We start from the raw sequence: 16,708 nt of genomic DNA on the forward strand, positions 1-16,708 counted from the left end.
AAACATATAAAATAACTCGAATTTCAACTTGAAATCTTAATAAATCTAAATACGACTAAAATTCGAATCTAACTCAAACTCTACCTCAAGAGGTGACTCAAATTCAAAGTTGTAACTAGTACTATGTCTTTAAATGTGACTCAAACTCGAAGTCCAACTCGAAAATCAATTCTAACTAGAACTTTAATTGTAAGTATGACTTTCATTCGAAAACTAACTCAAAGTTTAACTTAAACAGTAACCCGGACTTTAATTTGAACACTGATAAGATGGATGGCCAAACGCATTAGAGGCACATACAATATGGAAATCTATCTAAAAATAGAACAGGTTTTTCCGAATTGGTCACGTGGTTTTACCTCATCAAGTAATGGGATAACCACATCAAAGAATGACAGGACCACATCAAAGAATTACAAGCCACATCAAATAATGAAACAAACACATCAAGTAGTGTAAAATTTTCAAATTTTGAATTATCTTTACGCAATGTTAAAACCATATAAAGAATAGACAAATCATCATTACGAAATAACAAAATCACATCAAGTAATGTTAAAACCACATTGACTAATGACACAACCATATTGAATAATGATGAAACCACATCGAGTAATGACAAAAGCACATTGAGTAATGACAAAACTATATCAAGTCAATATGAAACCATATCGTGTAATATCGAAATATCATCAAGTAATGACTATTCCATATTGAGTTATATTAAAACATCATTGCGTAATGTCAAAACCATATCAAATAAAGACACACTATTGTAAAGTTATGATAAAAAATCATAAAGTAATATCAGAGTTTCAAATAAGACAGCTGTGGCGTTCCATATTTTCACATATTCAACTATATTTTATAATCCTTTTTTTTTTAAAGCAAGTTCATTAAGGTAAAGATATTTTTAGATGAACTAACAAAAAATACGAAAATATTTTGACTTATTATTAACACAAATTAAACTTAATTAATTTAAAAGACATTTAAAATTATACACCTGCTTGACACTAAAACTAATACAGTAGACCGGAAATATAACTTTTACTTCAACCTTTACCTGTCAGATAATCCAATGACCCTATCAGTCGTGTGCCAGTAGAGATTAAAGTAGAATAAGGGCAATTAATTCCTCGGTGTGGAGAGCGAGCTCGCTATCACAATAAATATTTACCTGATTTTAGGAGAGATTACTCCCAAATTCCTCCCAACATCTTGACAGGAATATCGGAGTTTTTCGGAGTGACTCCGACATTTTCCTTGGTGTAGGGTGTAGGAGAGTTGAGCCTTCTGAAATGTACTGTATTTGACATACATCTTTAATACTGTGTGACACTATCCCTTCTATCAGGCCCTTTAAATGAAACTTTTCATAGTCAAAAACACTTGGTACATCATATAAAAACTTTGTAAACATAAAACCATCTTCATTCTCAAAATGTCCGTTATATTTTGTCAACAGTAACAGACAATTAAGGATGAACAACTGTATATACTAAAGTTGAAGACTAAAAGCTTTACATAATATACTTTCCAAAATATCAGACATAAAAAATCAACAATGTTAAAATTTATAATTTGACACACGTTTCAAGATACATTTTTGATATTGTGAAAAAATCTGAATTTGAAACATATGCTACAAGATTTAAACAGGTGTTCCATACATGATGGTTGAAGTTTGATGGAAGTATCTCTGCTATTTGTGAGAATTATTCATCTCTATTTTGTATTGTGTCTCAATATAAAAAATGTTATCTTACCTGCTCATATTTTAAGGAGAATAAGAAACATATTTATCAATAGAAGTAAAATTTCTTGGAGCTTGACCAAGTAATGGACATAATCTTCAGATGCAGCTAAAGACAGTATTCCTGGAACAGTTTATGCTATTCTAGTAACTACACCACTGTGCCTCCCTACCATAACTGCAGCTTCTTCTTTTGCTATTCCACACATATTTGACACATTTATATTGAAATCATTTAAGGAATCAAATATGTCTTGTGTTATTTTGACAGCAGTGGCTCCATCTTGTAAATTTTTTACACCAAGTAAGCGCGACTTTGGTTAAATTTACCTAAATGTTGATTTAGGAATCGCATATAAATTAACAAGTTGTGATCAACACTAATATCCGTTGATCCATCAATCATGATGCTATAATATTTATTGTTTAAACTTTTAATAATGTCTTTAATAACGACTGTGGATATGGTCTGTTGGAAGTCATGAATACTGTTGCTGTGTTCATTAGTTGTGTTTGTCCACCTTCAAGACTATGAGGTCACTACAGCCCTACAAATAACTTAACATTTTAGTTAATTTGTTTCAAATGATTTTATTGTTAGTTAACATTGTTGAAAGATAAAAATTATTATTTCTGTGTAATTCTGATTTCCGGTGCATTTTTTATAATTCATCTGAATATTTACAAATATTGAAAAATTGAACTAGCAATGTTAACTACGTTAATGATAAATACAATGTTTATTGAAATCAGCAAATATGTGGTTGCATAAGTTGAATTGTGCAATGCAGTAATTATTACACATAGCTGCTGTTACTGATGCCTCATACTTTTCTAAGAGCTTTCTCTGTGAAGTCTTGAATTGTTGACCTGTATTTAGAATTTTCCTGAAGCAGCAAGGCTGTTTTTACCTGAAATAAAATAAAATATCACAGTCTTTGTATAGCTATCTCTAAGGTATAAGATTTAGTCATTGTTGAAGACCGAACAGTGACCAATAACTATATCCACACTATTTTATCTCTGGAGGATAGTTGTCTCATTAGCAATCATTCCTGATTACCACATCTATTTTGGTATGTTTATAAATCATGTCCCAAAGGAGGAAAAACACATATTTGGACAAGTTAATTCAGATCATCTTAATTAAAATAAATATTGAACATGTACCTTTTCCTGCTTCGTGCTTGGTAATATTTTCCAATTTGAAGACAGTACATCCTGGTGCGACAGACAACAGATTTTTGACCTGGGCACGTTGGCAAATAGTACAGTACATGCTCTTCTTTTCCGGATGGTCTGTTATGTCACCACTGTTCCTTAAAACCTCTAACTTCAACCTTTTGTGATGATTTCGGGTCCTAATAATTTCGTCTTTCAACAGTTGTACATGTTCTGGTATAGAATTTCGTTTAGACAAACTGGAAGGGATCTGAATGAATCCGAAATTTTAGTTATATTTATAGATGTTTCTTCAAAACAAAAGTCTCCTGTTTCGGACCACCGCTAAAATGTAAAGATAAAACGTAAGAATTATCTTAAAACAGGAATGTTTGAACGATAGTGAAATCACAAAAATACTGAATTAGAGAAAAATCAGTTCGGAAAGTCCATACTTACTTGGCAAAATCAAATAACAAAACGCATCAAAAACGGATGTAACACACACAGTAACGCACTGTAATATAGCCATGGCCATTTTCCTGACTTGGTACTGGACATTTTAAGAAAACAATGGTGGCTTGAACCTGTACTAATATAACATACAGATCATCAATCAATCTCTTTACAAATAAGACCTAACATTTACCATTTCTTACCCAATGGTGCAAAATGCATCTACCTTTTCGTATCATATTTTTGTATAGTTTTTCATTATTTTAAAGTTATTTTTCAATATAACATATTGAATCAAATTATGCATTTAGACTTAACAATTTTATAAAGACCGATGATTGGTTTGATTTAGCAGCATTGTTTGCAGGATTTGATTTTAATTAATTGTTAAACCCTTTAAGTATGGGAGTTAATGACCAATAAAGACATAATTATCAGCAAAAGTGTGGTACATGGATTTAACTTTCAACATCATTAGGAAAACAATATATCTTCCTCATATTTTTCAATATTAGTTACATAATCGTTGATACAAAAGGTTCAAATGGTATTACATATAAATCTTCTATGAGGTACGAAATGATATTACGTATAAATCTTCTATGAGGTACGAAATGGTATTACATATAAATCGTCTATGAGGTACGAAATGGTATTACGTATAAATCTTCTATGAGATACGAAATGGCATACATATTAATCTTTCATGAGGTACGAAATTGTATTTCATATAAATCTTCTATGAGGTAAAAAATGGTATTACATATAAATCTTCTATGAGGTACGTAAAGGCATACATATAAATCCTCCATGGGGTACGAAATGGTATTACATATAAATCTTCCATGAGGTATGAAATGGTATTATATATAAATCTTCTATGAGGTGCGAAATGGCATACATATTAATCTTCCATGAGATATAAAATCGTATTACATATTAACCTTCCATGAGGTACGAAACTGCATACATGTTAATCATATATGGTATGAAATGTAAAAAAGACGATGTGGTATGATTGCCAATGAGACAACTATCCACAAAAGATCAAAATGACACAAACATTAACAATTATAGGTCAACGTACGGCCTTCAACGATGAGCAAAGTCCATACCGCATAAAGTCAGCTACAAAAGGCCCCAATAAGACAATGTAAAACAATCCAAGCGAGAAAACTAACGGCCTTATTTATGTAAAAAAATGAACGAAAAAAAATATGTAACACATAAACAAACGACAACCACTGAATTACAGGCTCCTGAGTTGGGACACGCACATACATAAATAATGTGACGGAGTTAAACATGTTAGCGGGATCCCCCTAACCTGGGACAGTGGTATAACAGTACAACATAAGAACAAAATGGCATACATATAGAATAATAGGTAGTTTCGTAAACTGACTATATCATGTGGAAGATCTAGACGAGCTCGTTAGGGTTGGTTAAGATATCCCTCATGATATAGTCAGTATCAAAAACGAAACTACCTATTATTCTGTTTATCAGTAATGTATTGCCTAATATTTTCAGTGATACAGCCAGTACGTTGATATTCAAAAATATTAGGTAGTAAGATCAAAGGTAAAATATACGAATAACCGATAAATATTAATCTTCCATGAGGTACGATAAAAAAAAAGTAATATCACAAAAATGCTGAACTCAGAGGAAAATTAAATCGGAAAGTCCATATTCACATATGATTTAAATTACTTTAGAATGGCCCTTCATATATACTAAAAATAACTCCCTATTTACATTTGGAGTACCACATTCATTCTTGAAATGGGTACACACTTTGTATAATGATTATAAAGGATGCCGATATAATTACGGCTGTATCTCAGGAATAAAACTAAGGATGTCTATGATTTTTGTCGAGTCTGCAACTTTTGTTGCAGAAGGCTCGACATAGGGATAGTGATCCGGCACTTCTTTTTTTTCAAACTAATGATACAATATAGGTCTGTGCGGCATATTTTCAACGTTAATATGCAAGAAACTTCTAAGAGTTTTAACTAACACTAAATTTCTAAACTACCCCTATCTCGACTGAAGGGTTACCACAGATTTCTATATAAACAATTTTAACATGTTTATTTACTTGTATAATTACACCTTATGTAAGAATCTTGGATTTTGATTTGTTGATAACCAGTGTATTTTTCACCAATTTACTGTTATCAAATGAATATCGTTCATATTTTAACGCCGCCGGCGTATTTGCCAAAAGAATACGTCTTGTTTACCCTCTCTCCCTTGGTATTTGCCCAAAACGACTCTATCCGACTGGACGCTTGTAACGTCACGATCATCAATTCGTTGAAAAATGATATATCTGTTTAATTTCCCCAAGTTATGTCTCAATGAGTTGCAACTTACATTGGGAACCAGTATGTAAACAAAATTAATTATCTATGAATATTATATATCTACCACAAAGAGGGGTGGTTTGAGAAATAGACGATTTACAAAGTGTTACCGAGACACACATTTGTTCAAATAGAAAAAAAAAATTCTCACATAAATACTCACTCACACTCACTTCATATACTCTGAGGTTTGTTTTACTGTAAATTTTATAACACCTCCTCTCTTTTAATGTTTTCGAGAAATTGAAAACAAGTCTTTAATTATTGTCCGATTACCATATTTTCATGTTTTCTGACATAAAATGCCTACACAGGTACTTTTGAATAGGTGCTATTTCTGTACTAAAAATATGTAGTACTGGAAATTTACTTTTAATAATTAGCACTATTTTTTTACTTTAAAATTTTGTAATATATAGGTACTTATATAATTGAGAATATAAATTGGGAATATGTCAAAGAGACAACAACCCAACCATATTTTTGTATTTTACAGTACTTAAATTGTACTGAATATTTTGGTACAGAAATAATACAATATTCCATGTTTGAAAATCATAATTTTAAGAGATTTGAAATAGAAAAACTTTCAAAATGTTGAAAATATAATGGTTGTAACCAAAATTCTGTAGTACCTAAATTTCAAGTACAAATTAAGTACTGTAAAATACAGGTACCTAAATACTACAATAATTTTAATGTAACAAAATAGTACTGAATATTAAAAGTAAATTTTCAGTAATTCAGATTTTTAGTACAGAAATACTACCGATGCAAAAGTAGCTGTGTAAAACCAGTTTAATACTGTTCTGATATCATTGAAAGATTTTAGAATAAGAAAAAAGAAAAAAATAAGTAAAAGAGGAGCGAAAGATACCAGAGGGACAGTCAAACTAAAAAATCGAAAATAAACTGATAACACCAAGCTAAAATGAAAAGACAAACAGACAAACATTAGTACACATGACAAAAAAATAAATAATTAAAAGCAACGCAAACCCCATCAAAAACTAGGGTGAGACCAGGTGCTCCGGAAGGGAAGAAGATTCTGCTCCAAATGCGGCACAAGTTATCTTATTCATGTTATAAGGAATCCGCTAAATCTCACTTCACCATTTGAAACTCTTGGTTTCACAGCTTCCTTTAAGCAGCAATCGTCTATCAAGGAAATCTATGTAATGTGTAGCAATCAATCATTCGAACATTTAAGGTTGTATAAATTATCCAATCCCGCCTCAGTCTCCAGTCCCAATCTTACTTTGCCGCGGTGAAAGGAATACAGATTTAGGTGGAACGGCTTACGTTTAGGATATCGCCAGGACAAAAACACCCTTCTAATAATTTTCAGGATGTATCTATGAGTTTCAATGACTGCGAAGAGTAAATATAAGCACTTCTTCACAATTTAAATTACAAATATTCATACATTAATAATTTATTTTGCATTCAGGCCTCTAAGTAAATTATGCATACTTAAAACTCAAAATGTTTGCTGCGACATCATATTTAAGGCCAAGGATTTTATCAATCTTCATGAAATATTTATAAACCTTAAAATAAAAGTATATATTCATTAGAATCTGTGAGATAATGTTCTGTATGTTCTCATGTTTCACCCAATATAATTATCGAACAAGTATGTTAACACAATTAATTACCTATGAATATTCAAAATCTCCGCACCAGAGACGTGGTTTACGTCGTTTGTTTTCTCTTATTTTTTTAGAGTTGATTCGCATTGCGTTAAGACGTGTCACGGTACTTGTCTATCCCAAATTCATGTGTTTGGTTTTGATGTTATATTTGTTGTTCTCGTGGGATTTTGTCTGATGCTTGGTCCGTTTCTGTGTGTGTTACTTTTCAGTGTTGTGTCGTTGTTCTCCTCTTATATTTAATGCGTTTCCCTCGGCTTAGGTTTGTTACGCCGATTTTGTTTTTTGTCCATGGATTTATGAGTTTTGAACAGCGGTATACTACTGTTGCCTTTATTTGAGCTACACTCGTATTTACAAAGTGAAATCTAAAAGAATGAAAAAAAATACAAACTCAATAAATCCTATATTAAAAAGGACTTTGACAAGGAACTTTCAAGAGTTTATTCCTAGATTTTCCTAAGTTATTGTATATGAATAACAATATATCCAAACGCACTGACTTTATAATTCAAACTTCTGTTCTAAAACGAGGGAGAAGTAGTATATTTAATTTGGTTAAATTGGTTTCTGCTGCAGGTAATAGACATGTCAATCATTATGTTCCACATAGCATACATCTAATAATCATTTTAGTTTTTACAGTTGTAGCCTTAGATAAATTACGCTTTTGGTTTTCGGTCCCTTTTGGTAATTGATCTCCTAAAATTTTACATATTCATACATTCGTGGCTTTAATTTGTTAGGCTTGGTCGTTGTTAATAATGTAACCCATAAAAGCGCTTCTGACACACGCAATTTATAAAATGTTTTCCTAATCATGTGTCATTTAAAATTAAAAAAAAACAAATATTTAATTAGATATGTCAGAGATAATGCCCCAAAACACAAGGAAATATTTGATATGAGTTATACAAATGTCTGAACTTAATATTATATAATTATTTTATAAAAAAATTTCAGAACAAAACAACCAGATACTTGAAGACTGGAAAACCAATGATCATATGTTTATAAACACTAGAGCTGCAAAACATATTCTGCAATGTGTAAAAAAGAACAATTGTGTGACAATTACTGCTAGTTCTGGTGCGGGCAAGACGGCTACGCTCCGACATGTAGCTTTACAAATGGCATGTGAAGGATATGATGTTCTGATGGTAACAGATCCGAGTGACGTTTTCAGGTTTTACAATCCAAAGAAAAAAACATTGTTTGTTATTGATGATTTATGTGGGAACTATTCTTTAAACCATACTGACACTAGAGTTTGGGAAACTGTAATAAAACGATTAAAAGGAATACTTCATAAACAAATGACAAAAGTTATTGTAGCATGTCGGTTACAGGTATACCAGGATGCAAAATTTGAATCTTTATCTGTTTTTAAGTCGTGTGTCTGTAACATGTTATTTGATAGTTTGCGTTTGTCAAAACCTGAAAAACAATTAATAGCTGAGTTATATCTTAAAACAAAAGCCAATGAAATAGCTGATTTCCACGATTTATACGATTGTTTCCCACTTATATGCAAACTTTACTGTGATAATCCAAGCAGTTGCATCACAGATTTTTTTCAGAATCCATTTTCAGTTTATGAAGCAGAGATAAACAAACTGCGTTCAAAAGGATATTATGCCAAGTACGTTGCGTTGGCTTTATGTGTCATTTTTAACAACAGACTGAAAGAAGAATATTTGACAGATGAAGTTGATGACGACACACGGACTATCATTGCAAACACTTGTGAGGCATGTAGGCTGGACAGCGGAACATCCAGACTCATTCTAAAAGATGAACTAGATTCACTTTTATATACATTCATAAAGAAGGAACAACAAGTATATAAAATTATACACGATAAAATATTTGACTTTCTCACCTTTCATTTTGGACAGGAGATAATCCAGTGCTTAATTAAAAATGCACATAGCAGTTTGATAATGGAACGATTTTTATTAGAAAGTCAGATAAATGCAGACCAGTTTATAACAACTGTGCCTCGTAAGTATCATCAAATGTATATTAAAAGAATGATTGATGACTGGTTCAAAGGTAATGTAAAGGACGTATTTTCAAATATTAATATGAAAATTCCACAGTTCAGGCAAAGATTTTTATGGTGCTTAGAGGAACTTGACATACCTTACCAGAAACAGTTAGCTCACACGAATGACATAAACAACAATGATACTATACTGTTAATATGTTGCTTAGTTGGTGATATTGCCATGGTTAAGTGGTGTTTGAATCACGATGTTGATGTTAATCAATCAAGGGATGATGAAACAACTCCAGCCCATGTAGCTGCCACGGAAGGTCAAACAGAAATAATACGATTGTTGTTAGACAGAGGAGTAGATTATAATAAATGTAACAATGAAGGTTGGTCACCTGTTATTTGTGCATGTAACAGAGGTCATACTGAAATTTTAAAGATGTTCGTGGATAAGGGAGTAGAATACAATAAATGTGAGAATGATGGTAGGTCGCCTATCATATTTGCTTGCATCGGCGGTCATACAGAAACAGCAAATATATTGCTGGACGTTGGGGCAGATTATAGGACATGTGATAATTTTGGTAACTCACCGTTGATGTATGCTTGTAAGAAAGGATCTACAAAAATAGTTAAAGATTTGTTAGACAGAGAAGTAAATTATGATATATGCAACAACGAAGGTTGGTCTCCTGTTATGTTTGCTTGTTCTGAAGGACATACAGAAATAGTAAGGATTTTGTTAGAGAGAGGAGCAAATTGTAACAACTTTATAAACACCGGTTTCTCACCTCTTATGGATGCCAGTAAGAATGGACGTAAAGAAATAGTTAGAATGTTGTTAAACAAAGGGGCAGATCACAATAAATGTAACAATAAGGGTTGGTCCCCTGTAATGTTTGCTTGTTCTGAGGGGTATATAGAAATAGTTCGAATTTTATTAGAGAAAGGGGCAGATTATGATAAATGTAACACTAACGGTTGGTCACCTGTGATGTTAACTTGTTCTAAAGGGTACACAGAACTAACAAAAATGTTGTTAAAAAGAGGGGTAGATTATAATAATTGTAACATCGATGGTTTGTCAGTTATAATGTGTGCTTGTAAAAATGGAGGTATAGAAATAGTCAGAATGCTTTTAGATATAAATGCAAGTTTCGATAATTATGACATAGATGGTTGGTCACCTGTAATAGTTGCTTGTACCAGTGGACATACAGATATAGTTTCTATACTATTAGACAGAGGAGCAGATTTTAATAGATGTGACAACGATGGTAGGTCACTTTTTATGTTTGCATGCTCTCATGGGCACACAGAATTAGTACGTGGTCTATTAGACAGAGAAGTAGATTATAATGCATGTGACAATGATGGTTGGTCTCCTGTTATGTTTGCTTGTTCTACAGGGCACAAAGACATAGTGCGGATGCTATTAGAGAAAGGTGCAATAATTAATAATATTGTAAATAAAGGGTTATCACCTTTGATATCTGCTAGTAAGAACGGACATACAGAAATAGTAAGAATGTTATTAGAAAACGGAGTAGATTATAATAAATGTAATAATAAGGGTATGTCACCTATTATGGTTGCATCTTTTGAAGGACGAATTGAAACAGTACAGCTATTAATAGAGAGAGGGGCAGAATATAATAGACGTGACAATGACGGTAGGTCACCTGTAATGTTTGCAAGTAGCATGGGACATATTGAAATATTGAAAATATTATTAGACAAGGGAGGATATTATAATAATTGTAACAATGATGGTAAGACCCCATTACAATTAGCTTGTGTAAATGGACATACAGAAATAGTTCGGACATTATTAGCGATAGGCGCAGAAAATAAATGCGACTTCAATGGTTGGTCACCATTAATGTCTGCAAGTGAGAATGGTCACCTGGAAATAGTTAACATTTTAATAGAAAAGGGAAATAGTTGTAATGATGTTGACTGGGAAAACATATATCGTGCAAGGTTTTTTTATATGCACTCAAGAGATTCAATAGGTTTTAATCGTTTCATGCATAGAAGACAGAGGAATATATTTTCAATAACAAATCATTGGTCACCTTTATTACTTGCATGTGTCAATGGACATACCGAAATAGTAAATATATTGTTAAACAATGGAGCATCATGGGTTTATGAATGTACCCTTGATGGTTCATCACCTTTAATGTTTGCTTCTACTGCGGGACATACACAAATAGTTAGGATGTTGTTAGAAAAAGGAGCAGATTATAATATGTGCAAAAATGATGGTTGGTCACCTATAATGGCTGCGTGCAGATTTGGACATGCTGAAATAGTAAACATGTTGTTAGACAAAGGGGTTGATTATAACAAATGTGCCAGTGATGGTTGGTCTCCTATATTGTACGCATTTAGATATGGACATACACAAATTGTAAAATTCCTGATAGACAAAGGTGTTGATTATGAGAAAATTGACAGTTATGGTTGGCTTCCTGTGAAGTATGCTTATAAATATGGACATGTAGAAATAGTAAGAATGTTGTTAGACAAAGAAATATATTATAATGAATGTGATAATGATGGTTGGTTACCGGTAACGTTTGCAAGTAGACATGGACATACAGAAATAGTCAGGATGTTGGTATCCAAAGGAATTGATGTTAATAGATGCGACAAGAATGGGGTTTCACCGTTAATTGCTGCTAGCAGATATGGACATACTGTTGTCGTAAGAATGTTGATAAACAACGGAGTTAACTATAACCAACTTGACCATGAAGGCTGGTCGTCTTTAATGCATGCTTGTAGATTTGGGCATGCACAAATAGTAAGGATGTTGTTAAACTACGTAGTAGATTATAATCAATTTGAACATGAAGGTTGGTCGTCTTTAATGAACGCTTGTAGATATGGTCATGTCAAAATAGTAAGGATGTTATTGGACATAGGAACAGATTATAATAAATGTAACAATGATGGTTGGTCACCATTAATTCATGCTTGTAAAAAGGGATATATAGATATAGTGAGAATGTTGTTAGACAAAGGAGCTAATTATGATAAATGTGACAATGATGGTATGTCTCCCTTAATGTTTGCTTGTAGCAATGGATACATAGATATAGCAACGGTGTTGGTAAACAGAGGAGCTGATTATAATCATGTTGACAATGATGGATGGTCACCTTTATTATGTGGTTGTGACAATGGACATTTAGAAATAGTAAAAATGTTGCTAGAAAGAGAAATAGATGATTTGGATTATTCTTTATTGTTTGCATGTGAGAAAGGGTATACGGAAATAGCAAGGATGTTGGTCGACAAAGGCGTTGATTATGATAACTATGACGATGATGGCTGGTCACCTTTAACGTATGCATGCGACAACGGACAGACAGAAATAGTGAGGATGTTATTAGACAGAGGAGTAAATTGCAACACTCATGAATCTGAGGAAGCGTCACCTTTGATATGTGCATGTAAGTTAGGTCAAACAGATATTGTAGAGATGTTGTTAGACAAAGGAGTCGATCTCAAAGTGTGCAGCGTTGATATTTGTTCATCCATAATGATTGCTTGTTTCTTTGGACATACAGATATTGTAAGGAAATTTCTAGAAAAGGGAGTAGATTTTGAAATATGTGACAGTGATGGTTACTCACCATTTATGTTTGCTTGTAGAAATGGACATACAGAAATAGTAAGAATGTTAATTTTACAAACAGATATTAATAAATGTAATGATAATGATGGGTGGTCACCTTTAATGTATGCTTGTGACAATGATCATACAGATATAGTCGTGATATTGATTAACAATGGAGTTGATTGTAATGCATGTGACAAGAGTGGGTGGACACCAATTATGTCAGCTAGTATTTATGGATATGCAGATCTAGTAATTATGTTGTTACACAAAGGAGCGCAATGTGATAAACGTACCAATGATGGTTGGTCACCTTTAATGTATGCTTGTGTGTATGGATACAAAAACGTAGTAGAGGTATTGCTAGACAGCGGAGCTGATTGTCATAAATGTAACCCTGATGGTGAATCACCAATTGTGTTTGTATGTATGTATGGTTATATGGACCTAGCAATGATGTTAATAGACAGAAAAGTAGATTATAATAAATGTGACAATGATGGTTGGTCACCTTTGCTTTATGCCTGTAAAAACGGACATTATTATATCGTAATGATATTGCTATTGAAAGGAGCAAATTATTATAAATGCAATAATGACGGTGAGTCACCAATTATGTGTGCCTGTGAGTATGGACATACAGAAATAATAAAGATGCTGATTGATAAAGGAGCAGATTATACTAAATTTGATAATAATGGTCGGTCACCAATAATGGTTGCTTGTCAAAATAGACATTCAACAATAGTAAAGATGTTTATATTAAAAGGAGTAAATTATAAAATATGTGACAATGATGGTATGTCACTGGAACAAATTGCCTATGAAATGGGTCTCATGGACGTAGTTGAGCTTATAAATGACATGCCGGGAAGAAAAAAAGAAGAAGACAGAATGATAAAAAAAAAGGGGAAAAAAAGAAAAACATGATCTTACACAGAATTGCTTTCAAGTTAAGCGTTTGGTTAACCCTTGATTACATTTTAACATATCAAAACCAAATAATTTGTTACGTCGCATTCCATTGCCCGAAAGATTAAAAAACAGCAACAATCGTAGCATGCATGTGAATTGACACCGGTGACCGACAATGACATGTACGAACGTTAAAGTAATTGGATAATTATTTTTGATGTTGCATCGCCTAATTTACAAATAGAGGGTTAGAAATATCATAGTAATCAGTCTGTGATTGTTTTTGTCTAGTAATGTTTTTTTTTAAAAAACAGTGAAATAATCATGTACCAGATAATGTAAACTACCATGATAAAGCATGTATCACTGTTTTACGGATTACACATGATTCCCATATTTCATTCAACATGCTTATGAAAAAAGAAGTACACGCGTTGTATGCTAACATTGTCTGTGTTAATTTTTGAATTGTTTGTATTCACATTGAACGACAAATCTATGTGACGTATACAAATTTTCTGACGTCAGGCACACAAATAAATGAGTGTGTTTGAAGATAAATGATTTGTGTTCTGTTAAATTGTTCCTTTTAAAATTGTTATACGATGATGACTGCTGTATCCATATTTTTACTATCTTATGTATTGTGTCTGTTTAGTTAACGCATCAATGTAAACATAACGGAATTTGATGAGACTGTCATCAAAGTGAGAGGGTTAGTGCTACAAAACCAGGTTTAATCCACCATTTTCTACATTTGAAATATGACAGTTCTTGTCGATTTGTTTTTGATGCGTTTTGTTATTTGATTTTGTCATAAGATTATGAACTTTCCGAATTGTTTTTCTTCTAATTTCAGTATTTTTGTGATTTTACTTTTTACATATATTGTTAACTGTTAAACAAAATATGAAGAAATTATGGATGAGAAAATACATGTACAAGTTTAGACTCACTTTTATTAATACACTTAGTTAAAATAAGCACACTTCTTGAACTGGTTGGTGTTTTTAAATACAGTGAGTCAATGGACATATTATTCGTTCTTTTGTGTACATATGTACAATATAGCCTTGAGGTAGGTATAGTTGTTTATCATCCTAATTGCGTGGTGTAGTGTTCTTTTTATGTTTTGTAAATTGTTTACCTTACTTTTTTCCAGATATTTGGTAATATCCTTTTGGCGTGGCTCGGTACTGTTTTATTGTGATTAAGATTATAATACAAAGTAGACTGCTGTTCCCTAATTTATGACATTTTTAATTAAATGTGTCTGTTTGTTTTTGTTCACACATTGTTGTATATATGTAACACTCCCAAACGTGTCCTCCCCTCAAACGTGTCCGATTCTCCCAAACGTGTCTTTTTCCCCTAAACTCGTCCGAAATGTACAATATTCCCCAAATGTGTCCGACTTCATAACCCTCAAACGTGTCCGATAATTGTTATTCGCCAAAACGTGTCCAATATTTAACGCCAAAACGTCACACGTTTTTTAGCGCTAATACATGTATCTCCAAAATAAACTCGCTGATAACGTGTACGGCAATTCTATTATGGGAGACACAAGTGATGAAGTTGTCATTTATCACATTAAGTTAGTTCAATGTCGGTTTTTCATGATTATAGTAATTGCAAAATTAATCTTTTATTATTAAGTAACTTTGACTGCAGTTGCTCATTGTCCAGTTGCAAGTATTTCATATTTATTTAGAGCGAACATAAATATAGTTCTGGAGTTGAATTAATCGATAACTTTGTAAATTATTTTGTACTGATAAACTCCGATGATGCCTTTTATATTTATCCGAATATTGCATGGCGGGCTTTTAACAGCGTTTTTTCCACACTTTTGTCGATAGTTTGTGTGTATTTCAAAAGCTCAACAAATCATGAAATGGTTATCCTGTATTTTAATTAATTTTAGGTTTCCACCATGACTAAAGACACACGATAAGAAACATAACGTGCAGTGGCAAATATTTCATGCATAAGTTTTAGAGATTCTTTTTTTATGAATATGACTGTTATGTGATCAGCACCGGTTTAATTGCAAATGTATTTTGTAGTGTATAAATAATCTTTAGACTGTTGATAACGTATTGTTCAGTTGCAAGTACTTTATGCATATTTAGAGCGCAAAATAGTTATGCAAGTTTTAATATTTTTACAGTTATACTGAACAATTTTTTTTTATTTTTTTTTAAATATAAAACATATTTTATTAACAATCCCCTGTTACATCAACCCTCAGTTGCCCAGGGGAGCAACTAAGGGGGCCCCAATTGTTACAGTCTCATTTGTCGGTGAAAAATCAAATGAGAAAAAAAAACTCCCACCATAAACAATTAACATCAACCTTTAAAAATATTATCTGTCCTTGTACAAATGTACATGTACATGCAATCATTATCGATCTATATATCTTTACCTCTCACCATATATATATTTTTTTTAAATAAAATATGTTTTGTATCTTTATTTATTTCTCACAAAAGCTACCTGTATTTATTAAGCAGTTTCAAAGTTACCGTACATCAAATCTTTTGTTATGTTAATTTCAATTACATTTAAATTCTGGTCATGTGATCATTTACCACGTGCGATTTGTTAAAGGGATGTGTTACCGTAGTTCATTCATAAAAAAAAATGGATTATTTAATGATTTTTGATTTCCAAGAAGATTTTATTTCAAAGATATGGTTAGTAAATATTTGTTTATAAAATTAACCTGTTGATACAACATGTCTTGTTACGATTAGA

General features: G+C 32.2%; 1 protein-coding gene across 1 annotated transcript in view; it reads left to right on the forward strand.

The window, feature by feature from the left end:
- Window positions 1-15,889, forward strand: part of LOC134723075 (uncharacterized) — a 48,131-nt gene extending 32,242 nt beyond the window's left edge. The window contains exons 4-5 of the mRNA XM_063586714.1: window positions 8,364-13,829; window positions 15,873-15,889. Coding sequence (XP_063442784.1) covers window positions 8,364-13,829; window positions 15,873-15,889 — 5,483 coding nt within the window. The remainder of the gene's footprint in view (window positions 1-8,363; window positions 13,830-15,872) is intronic.
- Window positions 15,890-16,708: the final 819 nt, after the last annotated feature.

The sequence above is a fragment of the Mytilus trossulus genome, chromosome 6 (genome assembly GCF_036588685.1).
Source record: "Mytilus trossulus isolate FHL-02 chromosome 6, PNRI_Mtr1.1.1.hap1, whole genome shotgun sequence".
NCBI lineage: Eukaryota > Metazoa > Mollusca > Bivalvia > Mytilida > Mytilidae > Mytilus > Mytilus trossulus.